Source organism: Amborella trichopoda, chromosome 4 (assembly GCF_054954075.1).
Source record: "Amborella trichopoda isolate Santa Cruz 75 chromosome 4, AtrichopodaSantaCruz75HAP2 v2.0, whole genome shotgun sequence".
Classification (NCBI taxonomy): Eukaryota; Viridiplantae; Streptophyta; class Magnoliopsida; order Amborellales; family Amborellaceae; genus Amborella; species Amborella trichopoda.
The window spans coordinates 59,532,669-59,554,626 of record NC_142339.1 but is presented as its reverse complement, the minus strand read 5'-3'; the positions used below and the strand labels follow the sequence as shown (position 1 = coordinate 59,554,626).

Here is a 21,958-nt window from a genome sequence, read left to right as displayed (position 1 = left end):
ATAGTCCAAAATTTCAATGATGAAACCGGCTACAAGCCTGTTTGGGAGATTATTGAAGAGAAGTGAGATAGACAGCGACATCGATCATTGCATACAGCTGGTTATTATTTGAACCAAGCTTTTTTTTTATGTTGACAATGATATACACACAAATGACACAATTATAAATGGATTTAATAAGTGTGTAGATGTGCTAGTATCTGATCCTAATATGCAGGATATTATATGCGGTAATGAGCTGATAAATTACAAGTGCTCATTAAAGTCTTTTGGGAGTTCAACGGCCAAAATTGATCCAGATATTAATAATATTATTAAGTTCATTAAGTTCAAGTAATCAAGTAATTCTATCATTTACTTATGATTTTATTTTATATCTTTGCGACCCATTGGTAGAGCAAACATGGGTGTAATTCTTCAAATTTACAAAAATTAGTCATTCGAATCTTAAACCTAACCACTTCTGCATCCGGTTGTGACCGCAATTGAAATACTTTTGAAGGGGTAAGGCTGTAAGGGTAATTTGTATAATTTTATAAATAATACATGAATCATAAATATTAGATTTTAATTAATTTCATTTGATTTTGTTAGATTAATACAAAAAAAATGAACAGGCTTGAATCAAATAGGCTCACTGACCTAGTCTATGTCAAGTGCAATCGATACTTGAAGAACAGGTTTGCTAAGAGAGATCTATAGAGTGGTTAGTTGATGATGATGAGGTCGATGGGCATAAAGGATTGACATTGGACATAGTCATGGATGCTTCAAGGACATCAGCTGACCTTCCTAGAGCCACTAAATCTTCTGCACGGAGAACAAAGGTGAAAGAAGATGAGGAAGAATAAGCAGATTCATAAAAGACAAAGGAGAACGACCAATATGTCGAAGACGGTGATGACTCCGATGAATATAATACAAATGCAGCTAACCCAAAATTTCTGATGATGAATGATGAATGTTGAATAATCATTAAACTTTGTACTTGGATTGAAGTTTTGAACTTTGAATCTTCAAGTTTTATAATTCAACACATGGTGGTGTACAGCAATACTTGTTTGATTTGGTAAGTTGGTTTGATAATTTGGTTGGTTGGTAAATTTTAAGTTTTAATTGAATATAGAGTATAATCCAGCTTATAAGTTATGAATTTGCTTATAGAATTTGTGCTACATGCTAATATATAGTATAATTTGTATTATGATGTACCCTAAATACCTAATTTTTATCTTTTATACAAAATATATATATATATATATATATATATATATATATATATAAAAGATTCAACCAAGCCGCACTTTTTGAAGCACTGCATGTAGCGCCCTTTTTTGTGAGCTTTCATTTTGTAATAAAAAGGAATAAAAAAATGAACCGGCGGTCATCATCCCACTCTTATTATGAAAAGAAAATGGATTAATAAATGAAAATATTCGATAACAACACATTTTCTGCTAAGATATACCATGAAAATCCTCGCATTTGAGAAACATCGCACACATAAAAAGAATGGTCTTGCTGATTGTACGAGAGTCATGTTTGGGTACCCTAAATCCCAATGGGTCTCTGGTTTTCGATGACTTGAACGTTTCTCATGATCTGGTGAAACATAGAAGTCTCGTGCCCAACGCACTCAATCAGAGGTTGCCCAGCCTTACTAACTTGTCATAAAAAATCCGATTATCCCTTGCGGTGTTGCTCTCTAACAGTGCGCTTTGAACTAGATCCTGCACGCACATATACCGTGATTACCTTCTATTCAAGCGAGTTCTCTATTTAGAAGAAAAAAAAAATGGAAGGAACAGAATATTAAATTGGAAAAAAAGGATGGGATACAAAGGAGAGAAGAAAGAACTGGAAGGAAACAATAACTTTAAATCTATAAAAAGATGGGATACAAAAGGCCAAGCCCACCTTGACATCCCTGTTAGAACGGAACGTCCCCAAGGTATGAATGATCATGCGCAAATCTTCAACCTGTAAACAAAGCAAAAATAAGATGGAACCAATTATTTTGGCAAATACAAACAAAAACCTGGGCTAAATGGCACATGGCGATCTTACCTTGATGTAACCCACCCTATTTCGATCAAAAAACCGGAAAGCCTGCTCAATAGAATAAGACAGGAAAGGGTTCAGCAACAAATATAAACAACGTAAAGCAAGGGATGTTTTTAAAGGAGAGGACACCATAAACAGCCAGTGCAAAGCTGGGAATTCACTGTCTGTTATTAATGATGGACAGCGAAGGTTATTCTTGCATGGCTGATTGCCACCATTAGGACTCTCCATTGTCCAACATAGAAACATACAGTGAATGCCCCAGCAGTGAATTGTGTACCAGTGTTGTCAAGGCCCAATACAAGGTGAAACCAGCAGGGAGTTTGGTTCAGTCCAAACCAATCCAATCATTAAAAAAAAAGAGCACATCCATGAAATGTTAATTCAACTAAATTAGTCAAGAAATAAAAAACTGTAAATCAAATATATAAAATTAAAATATATTACAACAGTAAGAAAATTTGTGGATAATAGTAAAAGCAAAAACCAAATGCTCGCATAGGATTAGAATGTAACCTCCTCAACCTAGCAACCAATCACACCAAAATAACAATAATAATATAATCGAGTCATATGCACTCTATATGGCCTAAAAATAATAATATCCTAAGATTGAACAGAGGCTGTCCAATTTTTTAACAAACATATCTAAGTGTCCAGGTACTCAAAATCCTTTTCTCTTTCTTTTTTCTTTTTTTTTCTAGTACTTATCTGGTGAATCTAGAAAAAATCTCCATAAGTAGATATTCTGCAAGTGGGTGTTAATGGGCAGTATGCTCCAGTGGAGGTACGCTACTCTAAGCAAAAAGATCCAGGTAGGATATTAATGATTGCAATTGGAACCAGAGACTCCCGGGAGGGGGCGGGTTGAGGGGAGGGGCGCGAGGGTGGAGGGAGGGAGGGAGTTCCTCAGAGAGAGAGAGAGAGAGTTCCTCAAGAAACCTAACACGAATGGTAATAAATCTCTAAGGATTGGCAGGTATCCTGGTGCTCCTGTAATTGACGGGCAGGCCTTAATATGTTCGCTAGCGCAGGAAGACACAGATGAAGAATAAAAATAAATAGAACTCACCAAAAATGGGCTTCAGAAAATAAAAGATCTCGGGAAAGATGAACCAAACAATTGAAAGGAGAAAAAGATCAGAATAGAAGGGGCTTTAAAAAGATTATCGAGAACCAGCAAACCAATGATCCAACTGGTTGGACCAGTTAAACACTGCTTCTGGACCTACAGGTTTTGAGACTATACAGGACAGGCAAAGAGCCTGGTCGGTGTTTTGACCAGTCTGACCGACCTGTCTAGTCCGTACTATCACCATGAGATAATTTCCATAGTGTACAAATATGTGGACAGCAAGAAGATACCTGCAATAGTTCTCTATCTACAACAATTGGTTCCTTAATGGGAGCATCCATCTTCTTATCAGTTTTGTTCTTATCCTCAAAACTCCTTTCATCTGTTTTGCCATCTGATTTGACCCCTTTGTCCTCATTTTCTTCTTGTGTTTTTGCCTTCTTATCTTCATTTTGGTCAACAGGTTCTCCAACCGCCTGATCATTTTTGCCCTCACTTCCATCCTGCATGCAATATCACACCAATTTAGATCTAATATCCAAGACGAAGTTTGAAACAGAGTTAAACAGATACCAACACAAGTGTCGGTGTCCAGCACAAGCAGAAGGTGTCTACCTCTGTGCCCCAAAGGCTGTTACGGCCTGACACATCCATCCATACACTTAATTTTATCAACGAAAATATATGTACACAATATGTTACTTGTGTCCGACACATATCAGCAGTTTGCACGGTGGTAACGCTTTTATGCAATATGTCTGGAGTTTAAGCTTGAAGTTGATTTTAAGACTCCATATCTGGGAAGAGTTCACACAATCAGGTGTCACCATGTAACACCAGCCTAAAATTAGTGTTGGGGTGATGCTTGGTTAAACACTCTCTCAACATTTGACAACCGTTTTGGGAGGCAGTTAAGAGGTCGACTATTGGCAGGATATTCCAGTTCATAGACTTTCAGGTGTGAAGATATCACTAAGTTTGAGTTGAAATTGAGGAGAGAGTTCATTTATAAGTATATCCAGGGATACACTAAAGATTGAGGGACACCAAAAAGTAATCAAATGCACTAGAGATATTTGGATAATTAGATATTTGATGAATGTAGCATTCCATCATATCCCTAGAAGGACAATCAAGACCATTTTAAAGAAAAAGGCCAGAGGATAAAGCATAACCTTCCAACACATCAGAAGACAAAATGGCACCAAGGCAATTATTAGTAGGACATTTAGGAGATGACTAAAAAGTAACAAAACAATCATATATTATGGATTAGGAATTAAAGCATGGAGGAAAGTGGCCCGAAGCTAATTTACATATAACACAACATTGGGTTCGAAGAACTTAAATATAACACATGAACAAAGTATAATCTAAGAACCCAAATTTGAAAGGACTCCAGAAAGTGGGGAGTCGATGAGACACAAATTTGAGGTCGAGATAGAAGAAGACTACAGTGTTACAGTTCTGGAGCTGTCCCCTGTCCTGGCATCCCTTATGACCAAAGAGGTTCATGCAATAATGTGGTACCGTGTTCATTTGAAACGATTTACATGAGAAAAATAGAATCTACAGGAAAACACAAATGTCAAATATTTGCCATATTCAGGTTCTTAAAGGAACACCATAGGAGAGAGAACTTTGTCAATGACAGATTAGGCACTTCATGACAATGTAGATACCAACGTTACCATTAAAAGTACAGATTAAGAGAATATCTAAGTTAATATTGTCAATAAGGGGTTTAGCAACTACAAGTGGGGGAGGATTGGCTCATCAGAATGCAAGGGGTCAAAAACAGATCCTCACAAAAGACCTCAAGGGACACATTTTCACTTTTGGGATTCCAATGCAGTGACTAACGAAATGAGATTAGCCATATAAACTTTAGATTATCATAATACACTTCAAATATATCATGTCACAAAAAAATTCGAGAACAATATATTTTCTCGGTGAAACACTTGCCTCCTGAATTGAGTTATTAAGATCAACATCATTCATTTCATGATCAACATCGAACTCTTCCTCGGGGTCCTCTTCAACCTCACTACACTCCATTGTGGCTTCTTTATCTTTGTCATCTCTATAACCAGCCTCTTTAACAGGTGGTTGTTCAGAACCCAAATCATATCCACCCACTGTTTCAGATTTTGCAGATTCACCTTCAGCTGGAGGCTCATTACAGATCTTTGTACGCTTGCTTGAGGATTTCTTTTCCGCACTCTCCTTTTCGAGACTTTCACTACGATGTCTTTTCTGTTCCTTTCTTTTCATCACGACCATATGGTGCAATTTCTATGCATGAAAACCAAAATGGACCAGAAAACCAAAAGAAAGAGGATTTAAAAAATATTGTTCGAGGTGAAAAGTAATAATCTGAAGAAGAAAACAAATAAACTACAACAACTGACCTCGAGAAAAGTAAGAAGGCGTATTCCCATTTGATACTGGAGCATTTCATAGAATACCTCTGCAAATAACGAAAGCTGCAAGTAGTGCGTCCAAGTGTATACATAAGAAACAGATAGAAATAATTTCTTCCAAATAAAGTTATCACTTCCAATTTTGAGCAGCTTCATGTACCAATTTCATCCCAAAAGAAAAAAAAAGTACAGGCCGCCTATAAACCGAGTGTCCTGCAGCAGTAACTCAAAGAAAATTTCAATGCAGAGCATTCAAGTACATGCCCCTTGAACTCCATAAATAAGCATAGGTGTTTAGGAGAGGAAATGTTGAAACATAATTCTTCACTGAGGTTCAAAGAAAGCATTCGACTGTGCTTCATTTGTAATAATGCATAAGGGTTCAGCACAACATTAATCACAAGTTTGCCAAATATATAGATAACAGAGAAAGAAGTATTAGCACAAAATCGGTTTCTTGATATTAATTAATCATGAAGCAGTCACTTATATGCGAGGAGTAATGCCATATAGATTTCCAAGATATGTGCAAAAGTTAAAGACCAAGAAAATGTGCAGACCTCAAAAGTCGACTCCTCAGTATCCTTGTCGTTATAATCTAGAAGGCCATCAAGTGACATAGAAATAGAACGAAGCTGAAACAGAAGTTTTCAGAAGATGAGGAGGATGTCTGTTACATGTTAATTCTATATATGAAGAAACAAAAATTAAGATTTTTTATGAAACTTTTACTATTTTTAACCTACCTTAGAATCATCCTTGATCCATTTTGTTCGAAGAAATAATCCCGAGTGCTGTGAAGGCTCATCCAGCTTTCCCTTCTCCTTCTCTTTAGATGCCTTTCCTTTAGTTTCAGTAGAATCTTTGGTATCTTTGGTTTTCTTCTCCTTCTCGTCTTGTGATCTCCCTTTCTTGTTATCTTCAGAATCCTTCTTTAGGTCTTCATTCTTTGCAGCATCCATCTCTTTACTTTTCTTCTCAATTTTCTTCCCCTCCTTCAACTTTTCATCTGCCATATGTTCTTTCTTTTCATCCTTACCATTTTTCTCTTCATTTTCCATTTCACACTCACCTGGATCTTCATGCTTCTCAGAAGCCTTTATTTTAGATTCCTCCTTACCCATTGCATTCTTCTCAACTTTAGTTAATGTAACTACCTGCTTATCCAATTTATCTTCCTTGTGTTCTACCTCATCTTTACTTTGGTCTTGACCCTGATCCGTATCCTCTACCTTCTCTTCCTTCACAGGAGCCTTCCTTTTAAACACCCTCTTGATGATTTTTTTCTTTTCTTTTTTAACATCTATTCCCTGTGCATTCAAAGCATCATCATGTTCGATTTTGACCATGGGATCCATCTGTTTCTCTTCTTTGGTCTCAGCTGTCTTGTCATCTGAACCTCCACTTTGGCCTTCCTTCTCTGCCAACTTTGTCAAGGGGTCCTTCTTGACGACTCTCTTCTTTGAAGCATTCTTTGTCTCACTTGCCTGTACATCAGGAGTTCCATCCTGCTGCTTCGCAATATCAATTTTCTCCTTTTTATCATCAACCTCCTCTATTGGTTTCTCATTTTGTGTAACAAAATTGTTCTCTGCACTCTCTTTCTTCTCAGCGACCTTTTCTTTTGGTACCCTTCTGATAATTTTTTTCTTCACAGGTCTTGCAGGCCCGGTGGCTGGAGCATCAGTAGTTTCAGCTTGTTCTTTCTTGTCCATTTGGTTGGTTTCCTCACTCTTCACATCATCTTTTTTTAGAGTCTGTTTTTCTTCAGGATTTGTTTCCTTTTCTTTCTCCTCCGCAGATTTTTCTCCAACTTCAGGTTTCTTGTCATCATTCTTAGCAATCGTCACAGTATCAATATCCATCTTAACATCCTCAGTGGATTTGACATCTTTTTCACCCTCAACGGCACCCTCCTTTTTAGTTTTTTCCACAGACTTGGAGTCTCTCTCAGTAGGTCTATTTTTCTGCAAAGTCACCAAAGAAAAGAAAAAAGCTCAGGAGTTCTATTTTTCTGCAAAATCACCAAAGAACAGAAAAAATCTCAGGAAAATCACTAAAGTATGCTCTATAAAAATTGAAAACATATGCAAGTCCAAATTCAAAGCACAAACCTCCTTTAGAGCCAATAGGCGTTCTCTCTCAATTTTTTCCTTCCGCCGAGCAAGCCATAAGCTTCTCCAAGCATCCAATGAAGGAAGACAATCTGAAAGGTCTGGAAGAAATAGTACAGTAATTTCTTTGTGGCTAAAGAACCCATCCTTCCCAATTCTGTCATAGTGTATCTGCAGAAGCAATTATACAATGAAAATAGAAAATATGATGCTTGCCAGCCACTTAAATGCATCACATATACAAAACAAACATACCCCAAAAAAAAACTCAGGAAAAAGAAAAAGGAAAAAACAGAATTCCTTCAGCAGTAACAGAAATTATTTTTTCAATACAGGTTCTCTTTCTATTTGTTGACTAGTATCCAACAAACACTACAAGATCAACAGATGCGCATTTAGTTAAAGTTTTGCACCTAATACAATGTCAGCATTTGAAGGGTATGGAGATTTGTGGAAAACAAAAAAGGATACATGCACATGTACATAAAACAAATTACAAGGACAGATGCCAGGCTACTAAGGTAATCAACATAAACAAGATCCGAGAATACCTCCAGGAAACGATTCCAATGCTGACAATTATGCAAATCAATTTGGATTGTTGCCATTGTATGCCTGTACGGTAAGAATAGGTTGAGAAGACTAAACCACAAACATAGATTACCACAAGGACGTCATATATGAAAAAAGAAGTGAACTCACCTTAGAGCTGTTTGAATGAGAGCAGAATCATCCATTGATGGATCCCCACCATCCAATGTTCCATTCCATGGTCCCCCAACAGCTGTAAAGCAACGATCTTTTCTAAGAATAGCAAACCTCAGGATATTATTGAAGTGTGAGATCCTGTTATCAGAGCTTTTATCGGAGGACAACTCTGCCAGTGCATCAGGGCCAATTCCGCTCATTAAAACTACCTGCAAGTGGGCAAGTAGAAACTCTACATGACAACTAAAAGATTTAAACAAATTGAAACAGAGTTCGAAGTAAAAGGACAATAACGCAAAAATTTGGAGTTGTAGAGAAATAAAAAGTACAAAATGTAGACTCCAAAACTTCCCCCATTGTTGTTCTGTCTCAAAATTCTTCTATCCCAAAACAAAACATTAAAGGGAGAAAAAGAAGGCAAAAAAAGGTCACAATCATTCTCAGCCATCTGTGAAATCTGACAATCTACAGTTGTGTCACATAGTTCAAGAAATTATTTGTAGACTTCGTGCCTAGTCAATGACACATCCCCAACCCCTTGAATGTTGATAATGATAGTCACTTCCATATGCCAAAAGTAAACAGTCGTATTTTATACACTTTCAACACTATATGGCCACCCCAGAAGCACATCATCTTCATTATTTACGCTTTATAGCAATGCATTTTGTGAAGGTAGTCAGCCATTTTGTGAAGGTGATGTAACTTTATTTGTGGCCACATAATGTATATTGCGTTTCTCTAGCCTTCCCTAAATTTCACTTCGAACGTTTATGCCCAGACACCATCTAATCTAACTTTGGACCAATTCGCTCATTCAAGACGCAATTGATCCGTCAACTGTAGTAAGAAGAAACAACCCCATGAAACACCACAGCGATCTCAATATGCAGTAACTTCAAGAAATTCCTCTTTTCTGAAAAGAGCTATGAAATAATTTCAAAATCTGAGACATTACCTTAGCATTCCATAATGTACTTCCACTTGCAAGTTTCCCCATATCCACTGCTTTTATAGATGGTTCTTTTTTATCATCCGTTACATTGACTTCAACCACGTCATGCTCAAAACTGCCCATGCAATGAAGCATCAGACTATTATTGAGTGACTTTGTAGAGAAATCTCATAGCCCAATTAAACAAGATCTATAACCACTCATAAAGTAAAAGAACCATACACAATATCCGAAGCTGAAAACTCCAAATATCATAGAAACTTGGAATATGGGGATAGAGATTGGGAATATGGGCAAATCATAAATAGAATCCACAGGCAGCAATCTTGAGAGTCGTAACCAAACGTGCACACAAGTAATACAGAATACCTGACAGGAGTATGCAATGAAATACCCATGTTCTTCCTTGGCCAGCTCAAGACAAGCTGCAAATAAATCAAAAGAGAACACAACAGATAGTGAGCATGTTGTAAGCATAGTTTGTACAATTGGTGGGTGTTTTGTTATCTGAACTGGGTTGCAACAATAACCAAATTCCCCCTAACCCCCACCTTGGAGAACTCAGGTGATATTGACAGCTTCACGTATCGCTTCGTTATGGATAGATAGTCGCGTTCTGCTTCTATCAAACTATGTGGCTGAACCTGCAAAGACCAGATGTAGTTCATCACAAATCATTTTTTATAAACATTACATGCTAGAAGAATTTTCTAAATAGCAATCAAAGTAGAGATCAAAAGATCTGTGACAAATGAGACAAGTCTACTTAATTACTATGTTAATGGTCCAGAGATTGCTTTTCGAACAAGAACATTCTAAAATGTCTAACTGCATTGACTCAACCAGCAACAGCAGTAAGAAACATAGACTTTAGAGCTCAGATGATGCATATCATAAAGGCTGTCATAATTGTTAGAACAAATTGTTTAATCTAATAGAATTCCAAGATTTGCCAAAATAGCACGACAGAAGCATGAACCAGGCACTGTTGATCCATCCAAGAAACTCAGTAGAGGTGTATCCTTTGACCTTGAGGGGAACATTCTCATTGCTATAAACTCTTCGAAGGATTGAAATCTTGGTGTGTGGAGAGAGAGAGAGAGAGAGAGAGAGAGAGAGAGAGAGAGAGAGAGAGAGAGAGAGAGAAAGGAGGAGGAGGAGGTAACTATAACATACCCTAGATGTCCAAAAAATGAGAAGAACCTAAGACAGACTCCAACTTCTGGATCGCCAAATAGCACTGGGGAAGTAAGTAGGTCAATCAATGGGGAGAAAGAAAGGTAGAAAAAACCCATAAATATGAAATGTCCCAGAGTTGAAAAAATGAGTGGAAACAAGACCCTGAAACTCAAGTAACTTTCAAATAAACTCTAGCAACACCTGGATCACCAAAGAGCACACGAGAAGCATGCAGGCCGATCTATGGAGAGAGAAAAAGAGAGCCAAAGGTAATAATTATGATATGTACAAAGATGTTCAAAGGAAAAGACAAATGCCACTAAGAAGCCATAAACTCCCGCACCTCAGAGATCTGCTAAATGTCATTACTGAAGCATTCAGCCCAATCGATCTAAATGTGTTTCTCCATGAGAACAGATTCAGCAGGGGTTCAGACAAACCAATAAGTTCGAAATGTCCAATGCATTTCAAAAATAATAAGAAACAAGATACGACCTAAAGAACTCCAGTCTCTCCAAGTTGACATAGTCCACTATCACGAGAACATAGTGAATTCTTATAAGCTATTACCTTGCAGACATATTCTCGCCTTTTTTCCTTAACAGGTGAGTGACGCCTTCAGAACAATAGAGCACAAATTAGTTAGGACCACTGCACGCTGCAACAGAAAAGAAGCAGCAATCTACTAAGAGAACTACACGACTCTAAAATGCAATCAAAGTTCCACCTATGCAAAGCCTCTCGACGTGGGGTACTCCTTCGTAAAGGCCTCTCATCCCTAGTGATTCTTGGAGGAGTTCGATCCCGCCTAGGTTCGCGAATACGCGAGCGCTCCCGCTCCCGCTCCCTTTCCTTGTTCCGACGCTCCAAAAGCCGTACCCTTTCTCTTTCTCTTTCTCTTTCTCTCTCTCTTTCCCTTTCCCTCTCTCTTTCTCTTTCTCTTTCTCTTTCTCGTTCCCGTTCCTTCTCCCTCTCACGCACATGCTCCCTACGCCGTTCTTCTTCCCTAAGCTCAAGTTCACGACGATAAGCACCACGATCATCCTTCCAGTCTTCCATGCGAGGCTCCCCAATGCTTGAATGCACAGGATGAGAAAGCATAGCACTAGAGTAGCCACTCTCCATAGATGGCGCAACACCAAGTCCCTTACCCGCACTGTAATCACGACCAGGAGGCAAGCCCACGCCATAACCTGCACTAGAAGGCCCTTGTGTGTAAACGTCAAGGTCTCTTCGGGTAGCAGGCCCCAACATTGATGATGGTTGTTGTCCAGAGTAGGACCCACCGAGACTAGATAAATTGCGAGCATCGGCGTCGATCCTTGAACCATATGAGCTCCTCGCTGCAAGATAATCAGTTGGTCTGCCAAGAATGGATATGTGCTCAGTGTAGTAACTAATAAGATACACAAATTTTCCCAACAAGGCTGAGAATGTTGAGATCATCCTCTTTTATAGGCTATAAGAAATGGAGACGTATCTAACAAAGACAGAACACTCATGGTGAGATCATCTTCATTTAAAACCAAACACAGGATTCAAATGTCAATATTTTTTTGGGTCAAGGTAATACGTATTGGAAGCAAGGTAATACGTATGCAGCAGGGGAGTTCGGGCCACACTCTCACTCTCTCTCTCTCTCTCTAGACAACCACTCTCACACTCTAGATCACTCCACTCCATAGGGGGGGGGTTGAAATTGAGGCCCATCCTTCTTATGTGCCACCATCCAGGCCATAAGCCTTGTGCATTAAGATATAAAAATATTGGTGACCCTGAGCTCTCTCACACAGGACTAGGGAACATGCTCTCCACCAACAAAAACATGATAACCAGTACTCATAATTTGTTTTTGAACTTTTGACCTACCATTATTTTGCAGTTGCTATTCCGACCAAACATTCATGGGGATTGAGTGGGTGATATTTACCTGCCACCCCCATCTAGGGCAGGAGATGCTAGACTCTGTCTGGTATCAGAACCAGAGTGCATGTGCTGAGCTGGTAGCAAGTGTTGTTGATGAAGTAACGGCACCTATATACAAGACCAAGGAATCTGTTTAGACAAATATGCAATTCCACATGAAATCAAATCATAAAAGCACAATTCAAGGCACAATCCAATACCTGATCATGCAGCTCTGACTGTGGCAGCAATCCAACATACATGAAATAAATAGCACGACCATTTAGCATACAAACTAAAAATTAAGCTATGCAAAATAAGAAAAAAACAAACAAGAAGGCACGTACACCAAGATTGAATGGAGCAGGACTCCAAAGGGGCCCATTCCTGATTAACAAACAGAGATTAATTTTATGAGTTGCAAATAATGGAGTAGGAACCTGGTGTTGACGACTGAGGCCAACAGTTTCGGAATAACGACGGCTTGATTCACTTGGCAAGCTCCTCCCCATGTAAGCACCATGAGCATCACCATACTGTGCCCTGTCCATGGAAGCATAATCGGAGATCTTTCCTCCTGAATATTGTTCACTTTTTTGGCTGTATCCAAAGTCACCTGAACCATACCCTGAACCAGATCCACCACCGCGATTACCTGAACTTATTCCCTTGCCACTCATCGAGGAATACTGTTAAACCGAAACATAATATTGGATCAGGTCAAAGTAAAAGCCTAGAGAGCACTTAACCGCTTAAGTTTCACCCAACCCCATGTGTACGTAATCAATTCACAAAGTTAAACAAATGCATATGCATATATAAATACAGGATCATAAATACAATTTCACTGTATTTTAGCCAAACAAAAGTATACCTGTTGCCCACTGCCGCGAATAGATGTTCCATACAAATCCTCATACTGACCAGCATAACGACCAGAAGCTGCAGAAGACCCACCAAACTCACCTGCACCTAATGTCCCAGATGGATGGCTTCTATACACACCAGTCTCAGCTTCTTGAGAGCCACCCAACAAAGATGAACGACCAGTTCCAGAATAGCCAAGCGATGAAGACTACAGAAGATGGGTCAGAAAGCAGTGAAAGGCAAAGTCATTTGTTGTGTATAGAAACAACACAAACAAGTCACAACCATTCTTCACATCAGAAAGCAACCATTCTCCACACACAGCATGGACAATTTCTATAACATGCATATACCAAATGTCACGTGTTTTTTGTTTATCTTTTTTTAAAAAAAAAACAGAGTTTATCAGGCATATAAATAAAGCATTTTAAGGTAGAGAAAAATTTTGATAAAATAAGAATTTATCAAGCATAGGAATATCATGTGTTTTAATGTAAAAAAAACTTACACTTTGCCCATATGGCTGTTGCCCACCATATGACTGCTGCCCATATGGATTACCACCCCCCGATGAATACATATCTCCACTTGTTTAAAAATGTGATCTCCTGCTAAAAATTTGCAAAGGAAATGAGTGAAGCAACATACTTGCAGGCAATGCATATTTGCCGGCACAAATACATGATAACTAAAATAAGAGAGAGCAGTGACCGTAGGCATTCCCAGACTCGGGCTCTTACTTGCTAGGTCCCGAGCCTGAGTCAGAGGCTGACTCAACCAAGCCATTGATCAAACTTAGCTGAGTCTCTGTAAAAAATACAATAAAAATTCATGGCTCGCCGTAATCTTATGGTTATTCATCCAGACCAGACACCCTGCCAGGTCTGAATGACTCAGGCTTGTCTGAGCCCAGGTCACAAATTTCTAAACTCTGAGAGAAAGTACACAAGGTGGGACATCCACCATCCATTCTCAATATAGATGGTGCAGATGAGCCTTAAATCTGGGTGAATCTGGGTTATTGTGCGCTCAATGCTTCAGAAGACCGTTTCAACTTCCTTTGCTTATAGAAAATTAATGCAAATGAACTTTAATATGAAATTTGATAATCAAAAGGAATGTAGAATTTGTTTTTCAAAACATGCTGAAATGAGTGGGAGAAAGTGCACTAAATCTTAAATGGATGCACATAGATAGAGAGAGGGGCACAAATACTGGACTACTTCACTGACATATTCACAAACTAAGCCAATTTACTAAAATGTCCCAAGTGTCATATTGCATTTACCTAGTTCAGCTCTCCACGATCTCTTCTTTTCTTTGTCTTTTTTTTTTGCTTCTTTTTGTTTTTTGCACAAGGATAGTAATTTGAAATTAGAACTTAATAATCCTTGTAAATATTTACTATGGAGGCAAATGTGTTTGCAAGACTAGGAAGAACTTGACCAATATTGTTGTCGCTATGAACAAGGCAGAACTATGTGTTCCTCGTCCTCAGCTCTCCATGACCTCTATCAAACTATACTAAGTGTTACATTAATAAATTGATAACGATGCAACAAACCAAGCATGCATAAGAACGAAAAGATCTCTACAGAAAAATGTTAAGACTGCTCCAGCTCTAATCTGTCCTTTTACTGAACTATGCTAAAAAAAATTTCCTGACGAAAAAGCAATACATGCACATCATCATGAGCCGGTAAAAACTAAAAAATTTGCCCTCTTACGCGAAACTTTCTCGATTCAAAGACAGATTTAGAGCCATCATTTTTTAAAATAGTCCTTTCTTGATAAAAAGATAATGGGCTTGTGAAAATCCCCAATGACCTATTGGAGCATTGCAAATATAGCTCATAATGAATCAGCACAATCGGTTATCACATGAAACTCAAATGTGTGAATAAAATAGGAGACTTTACAATGATAACTGCGGACGAATCCCATATCACAAACACTACAATCTGTAAAAATAAAAAATTGCGCCCTAAACACTAACTTTGAAAAAATAAAAATAAAAACAAAAATAGTAAAGATCAGTGAATTGCATAGTGCATCTGCTATCGCTTCGGAGAAGAAAATAAATGATGCTTGATGATATATATATATATATATATATATATATATATATATATATATATATATATATATATATAAAGGATCCAGAAACTTATCAAAATAAACTACGGTACCATGGACTAGGTTTCGATACGACCTAGAGCAGAGATCAAAAGCTGGAATCGAACACAAAGTTTGGTACATAAATAGAGCAAAATATCCGAGATAAAAAGAAATAGCAGAGAATGAGAATCATCAGACGATAAACAGTGAAACGAAGTACGAAATCAGGAAGATGAATACCTGTTGTTAAATCTCAATTTATTTCTTGTTTTTTCGTATGAAAGTGGCAGAAAAGTGAGAAGCCCGAGTTTAGTTTGCAGAGGAAAGGCAGTCGAGAGTCACACGCCAAAACCCTATCGTAAGTTAGTTACTTAGCTGTTCTTTCCCTTTTATAGTTACGTGAGGTAAAATACCAGTGGGACTTTATACGAATAAGTCCTTTCTCTATGATACAATGAGGTAACAATTACGTACGACCATCCGATTAAACTCTAATTGCTTTGATGTGTCCCAAAATTTGAAAAAAAAAAAATTTAACTTTGAATTTAGATATGTAGTCATCTAATTTCATGTCAAATGATCAAGATCAATTGTGATCACCTTATACCAAAAATAAAAGATAAGTTTATACTGAGCCGAAGTTCTAGAGCCCAAATCAAAAATTTTACTAAAAGAGTTGTTTTGATACCTAAATATCCTCAAATTGATTATCTGAACATCAATATGCATGGACATGAGAAAAAAATAGATTTCAAGTTTTGAAAATAATATATTTTGTAATGTATTTGTTTATCATCAATTTCAAGATTTTCAAGTTTTCATAGATCTGTCCATTTACATTATTTTTATATCTTTAAACTTTATAAATAAAACAAAGTTTTCCAATATTGAAACCACATTTCTAAATACTATTTGAAGATAGACTCTAATTTAATTGTTTAGAGCCTAGGCTCTATACAAGCTGCACCCTAAAAATAAAGGGAAACATGGATTAAAGGGGTTAAAAATTGGGATTGTATCCAGTGAGACCATTTATGTAAAAAGATGTCACAATTACTTACATATTACAACCAATATAACAAAATAATATTAAATTATATAATATACCATATTATTTCAATAAAACAAATAGTACATCTTATTCGAGCTTGGTTGGGTTGGGTCAGCCTAGACTCAGACTCGACCCCATTGGGTGCATAAATAGAACCCGGATCCAAACTCAAGTCAGGTCGACCTGTCGGGTTGGTGGGTCAACCCAACCCGTTACTAGGTGAAACTTGGGGTAAAATCTTTATGTGACGCAATGGTAAATGCGGTTAGGTTGAGTTTCAATATGTAAAATATTTTTATGGCAAGCTTTTTATGTTTTCCCTACAACATAAAACTTATATGCTTCCCCTTATCCAATCGTCCATGATGAATGGAGGGCTGCCCCAATAACAATGTCACGTCTCTACAGTATTTTATTTTTAACTGTTTTTATATAAAATAGTTTGACACCAAATTTTGGACGTCCAATCCTCTGTTAAACTCATACTTGCAAAAAATATAAAAACAATATTCTCAATAAAATAAAATGATAAAAAATACCCTTGAAAAAATTAAAAGGTATTTTGGTCATTATATTTTAGTGAATTTTTAAAAAAAAAATTTACAGTTGCGCCCCAATGAGAAGATGGAACGTACCAAATTTTATATTTATATAATCTGTATTAAAAAAATAAAAATAAAATACTTTGAGGTGTCAGATATAGAATCAAACGGTGAGTGGGTCACTTGATCAAAATTGGATGGATGGATGGTAGGGGAAGCATAGATCTTCTATGTTGTAGGAGGAAGTATAGAAACCTTCCTCGTATTTTTAAGGATAGAAAATCAATAAAAATAATCAAATTAATATATAAATAAAAATTTAACAATTTTTCATCTATGAAGTTGATATAAGATGTTAAATTGTTAAAATGTGAGATGTACTTTGATAAAATCCCCACAAAAATTATCGACGGTGCCAAATCATTGTACTTACATTCGGAATCTTGGTTTTGGGTGTTTAGTTTCACTATGGAGCTTCTTAAGAAATAAAGTTACAAATATTATTAAATTACCCTTGATCCTAAGTAAGGGTCAGTCCTAGTTAAATAGTTTGAATTAAATGGTAAAGATGCCCCATACTATTGGTTGGCAATATAAAACTGACAAATAATAAGAGTTCTATAATTGTTTAAGATTAGCAATGTGACGCTCTTTTTTTATTCTTGTGAATTCTCGGTACATGTTAATTCCAAACTATTCCAAGTATGGGAGTATTTTCATGCTTTGTCGGATGGCTCAAATGCGCCTCGACTGCTAGAATGGCCTTGATTTTCCAGGGTCCCAATCTTGAATATGGGGACTTTTTTATCATTTTTTACTATACTTATAATTTAAATTTAGTGAAACTCAAACGCAATGCGTAAATTATATGATTTGAACACTTCTAATAATTTACAAAGTAATTTGACCATTCAATTAATATTTCTTTTGGTGCTTAGTTGCATTTATAGTTTATTTTATTTTATTTTATTCTAAATTTTCAATGTATTTAGATTGCATTTTGGATATTTCTCATTTTTTAAAGATTTTTATTTTTTTAAGTTGGATTTGTGGTTGCATTACTTTATTGCCTTTGATTAATGAATATCATTTACACTATATTCAATTTAAAATTTGTAAATTCCATCTTTACTTCAAAGCAAAGCAGTTTAAATAACTTTTATTTTCAATTATGAAATTTAAATACATTTTAAATTTATGACTCATTTTTGTTATTGAAAATTTTAAAACATAATTAACTAGCATTGTTTTCTCAAAAAAAATGAAAAAAGTTGTAACTAATATCTAAATTTCTCATGGAAATTTGTTCTCCGCGAGTGGTTATTTACATTTCTACGTGCAGCCCATACATAGGAAATGGTAACGAGGTTGTCCGGGAAACATGCCAATATTTTGATAATATAAATGATTGTTGTCATCATTTGGTTAAATATGTGATAAACAATAATTTTGTTTAGAAGTTTGTTAAAAGTGAAAAAGGGACGGGTTTGGACAAAGTGTAAGGCATATGGGTGTACATGGCAAGTGCGGTGCTTAAGAGTTAGTAGCATGGTATACGTCAAAGTGAATTTCATGGTAAAGGAGCACATCTGCAGGGGAACAATGGGGAGGATTCACTAGCCATTGGCAGAAAATATTAGAGATCGTGTACATGACCAATCCAATATTACACCAAATGACATTATTATCGATGTATATTGTGATCACGACATCATGCTTTAGGCCCATTGCCTCAAAACTCTCAAAGAATTACAGATATATTGTGAGCATTATTGACTGAGATGAGTATGAGAAAATAGTGACACTTGTGAGGAATACTAAGTACGCCCGGGTGTGTCTTACAACTTGTGTTGCGGTTGCATTATTGGTATTTGTCTAAATTTGTTCTTCAGCCAGGTGTACTTGGTAGAAGTCATATTATCTTCATTATGTATCACTCCTAGTTGGATTTTTCTTATTCGCCATAATTAGGGATGGGTCGGCATGTAATGAGCTCGCCAATCCACAGCCAAATGTAATATCTCATACACATCAAACCGAGTCAGGATGTCACACCCCAAGAATTTACAATATTGTTATTCCTGAGATGTGACAGACAAAACATATATACATCTATTGATAGGACAAATTTACAGTGGCGAGGTCTTGCAAAGTAAATAAAGAAAGCTAGCACAACAACAGTATCTTCCAAGGTTGATCTTGACTAGCACTCAAAATGAATCCGCAGTTATCCTGAAAAATGTTTACCATAGTTTGATGAGTTTGGCTACTCAGTAAGTGATCATCATAATCATAAAAATAATCATGATTGAAAGATATCAATATTTTCCAAATGAGATCTATTAACAGAAATGTATCAACAGTTTCACTTTCAATAAATGCATAATTAAGTATAATCCGAGTAATTGAAATGCTTATAACACTTTTAACGGCAGTACATAATTCAAAGGATTTCACAAAATACCCTACTGGCGTCCCAAGTAGGTCACCTATATACCCCATCAGCGTCCTGATGGGTCCACTTAATCCCTATCGGCGTCTCAGATAGGTCCACTTAATCCCTGCAGGTCCACTTATACCTCACCGGCGTACCGGATGAGTCCACTTAATCCCTACCGGCGTCCCAGATAGGTCCACTTATACCTCACCGGCGAACCGGATGAGTCCACTTGCATACTTAAATTATTTCTAAATCTCTTTAAACATTCGAAAGCAGCAGTATCATGTACTCAATATATCACTGAAATCATTAATATGAATTTCACTGAAACCATTAATAACAGTCACTTTCAAAAACATTTCTAAAATAACCAATCAAATATTTTGGGCTCAAATTTAGAAAGGTAGCAGTTCGTAAAGGCATTATAGCATAATTACCAATTTAATATGTATAGAAAAACTCTTGTAAAAATTCAAGAATACGGAATTATCACAATTTATGGGATATCAATCCACAAATAAACATTTCACAACAATACTATAATCAATTGCAAAAATGTCAATTTGTTTAAATAATAAGGCAGTCATTTGCACATGAATTTTACAATGTCTAAATATTCAGAACAGTAGAAAGAAATATCACAATTTTACTAAAAGCAGAAATATCACATTTATTTCTAACAATAAACAAGAAAAATAAATAAATTTATCTTTCTAATTTACAGCATTCAAAATTTCTAACATAGATAAAATATGACAATTTTTATTAAAAAGATTATTTTTCAAGATAATGAGGTCACGTGCGCGTAAAATTTATCGCGCCTAAAATTCATGATAATAAGTAGAAATAATTATTTCATTTTATTTTTAAAAAGAATGGATTATTTTTCGAGACAATGAGGTCACTTACACACAAAACTGATAAAATAAAGATCCTAGACGGAAATATCACTATTTATTAAAAATAGACTATTTTTCAGAAGGACGATGTCACTTACCCACAAATGTTTGAGAGGGAGCTTCCGATAAAAAATTCGGTTCGAGAGAGGAGTTCACTGTGTTTCGACCAGAGAAAGAGAGATCTCAAAATTTTTTAGGGTGGGAGTGCTCACATCCCCTATCTAAATTCTTATAACGTATTATTATAATATTTTATTACGCTCTACTTCATACTTGAGGTGCCGCGTTAAGCGTTTGTTTTCAACATACGAAAACCATGTCCGCTAAAGGACGTTGCCAGCTGCAAGCAGCAACTGCAAAGGCTGCAAACAAAAGCAGCAGCAAAAGTTTTAAACCAAGTAAAAGTTTTTGAAAATAGTGATGGTCCCCAAGGCCCATCATACTCAAACAGACCATCACCTATTTAAAAGCATATTTTCTCCTTTTTTTTTTTTTTTTTTTTTTTTTGAAATTTTAAGATTGTTACATTCTTCCCCCCTTAAAGAAATTTAGTCCTTTAAATTTGTGTACCTGATTACTGAAAAAGATAGGGGTATTTTTCTCTGATTTCGTCTTCTCGTTCCCAAGTCGACTCTTCTCTTGAATGGTACTGTCATAATACACGGACCAAAGGAATCTCCTTGTTACGCAACACTTGCACCCTTCTATCCAGTATCAAAATTGCCTGCTCAATGAAGGATAGGTCCTTCCTGATCGGTAAAGGTTCATATTTTAAGATATGGGATGGGTCGGGCTGATATTTTCGTAGTGAAGATACATGAAAGACATTATGGACATTTGCCAATTCGGGTGGTAAGGCAAGTCTATAAGCGACACCTCCGATTCTTTCCAGGATTTCAAATGGTCCGATGTAACGTGGGCTCAACTTTCCTTTCTTGTCGAATCTCATAATGCCTTTTATTGGTGAGATTTTTAGGAAAACATGATCACCTTCCTCAAATTCAAGATTTCTCCTTCGATTATCGGCATAACTCTTTTGCCTATACTGAGCTGTCCTGAGCCTTTCACGAATTAATGCTATTTTATCTGTGGTTATCTGGACAATTTTTTGCCCCAAAAGCTTTCTTTCACCAACCTCGTCCCAACATATGGGTGACCTGCATTTCCTTCTATACAGGGCTTCATATAGTGCCATCTGAATACTGGCTTGGAAGCTATTATTATAAGCAAACTCAATCAGGGGTAAATGGTCATCTCAGCTTCCTGTAAGGTCAATAACACAGGCCCTCAGCATATCTTCCAAGGTTTGGATGGTCCTCTCCGATTGTCCATCAGTTTGGGGGTGAAAGGCAGTACTAAAGGTGAGTCTCGTCCCCATGGCTGACTGTAGTCTAGCCCAAAATTTAGAAGTAAACCGAGTATCCCTGTCCGATACAATACTGACAGGAACTCCATGCAACCGCACGATTTCCTTAATGTACAACTGAGCCAGTCGATCCAAAATGTACGTCGTGCGAATCGGTAGAAAGTGGGCAGCTTTGGTTAACCGGTCCACATTGACCCAAATGCTATCATGTCCTGAATTTGTTCTAGGCAAGCCAGAGACAAAATCCAT

At 36.8% G+C, this 21,958-nt stretch overlaps 1 protein-coding gene across 3 annotated transcripts; it reads right to left on the bottom strand.

The window, feature by feature from the left end:
* Nucleotides 1–1,398: 1,398 nt before the first annotated feature.
* Nucleotides 1,399–15,771, bottom strand: EMB1579 (ATP/GTP-binding protein family). Of its 3 annotated transcripts, none has more exons than XM_011624147.3 (22): nucleotides 15,652–15,771; nucleotides 13,802–13,904; nucleotides 13,301–13,501; nucleotides 12,867–13,115; nucleotides 12,648–12,665; nucleotides 12,452–12,555; nucleotides 11,249–11,884; nucleotides 11,092–11,137; nucleotides 9,894–9,986; nucleotides 9,712–9,767; nucleotides 9,346–9,457; nucleotides 8,382–8,596; nucleotides 8,231–8,294; nucleotides 7,680–7,850; nucleotides 6,312–7,532; nucleotides 6,126–6,200; nucleotides 5,554–5,628; nucleotides 5,108–5,437; nucleotides 3,430–3,642; nucleotides 2,068–2,109; nucleotides 1,918–1,980; nucleotides 1,399–1,730 (listed from the first exon to the last, which is right to left on the bottom strand). In XM_011624147.3, the coding sequence occupies exons 2-22, from the start codon at nucleotides 13,871–13,873 to the stop codon at nucleotides 1,641–1,643; spliced, it is 4,146 nt and encodes a 1,381-aa protein (XP_011622449.2). In that variant the 5' UTR covers nucleotides 13,874–13,904; nucleotides 15,652–15,771; the 3' UTR covers nucleotides 1,399–1,640. The 3 variants fall into 3 exon arrangements, with proteins under 3 accessions (XP_011622449.2, XP_006827314.2, XP_088722306.1); XM_006827251.4 differs by having other exon boundaries at nucleotides 13,802–13,901; XM_088866180.1 differs by lacking the exons at nucleotides 11,092–11,137; nucleotides 11,249–11,884; nucleotides 13,802–13,904; nucleotides 15,652–15,771 and having other exon boundaries at nucleotides 13,301–13,460.
* Between the last annotated feature and the right edge of the window lie 6,187 nt (nucleotides 15,772–21,958).

Bases quoted from the DNA above. Each gene is read 5' to 3' on its own strand.
- EMB1579 (XM_011624147.3), bottom strand. From the start codon at position 13,873: ATGTATTCATCGGGGGGTGGTAATCCATATGGGCAGCAGTCATATGGT. The intron at 11,138-11,248 runs GTGGAACTTTGA...ATTGTTCTGAAG, and splicing joins CGTCGAGAGGCTTTGCATAG to GCGTCACTCACCTGTTAAGG. The intron at 6,201-6,311 runs GTAGGTTAAAAA...CTTCTGTTTCAG, and splicing joins GGATCAAGGATGATTCTAAG to CTTCGTTCTATTTCTATGTC.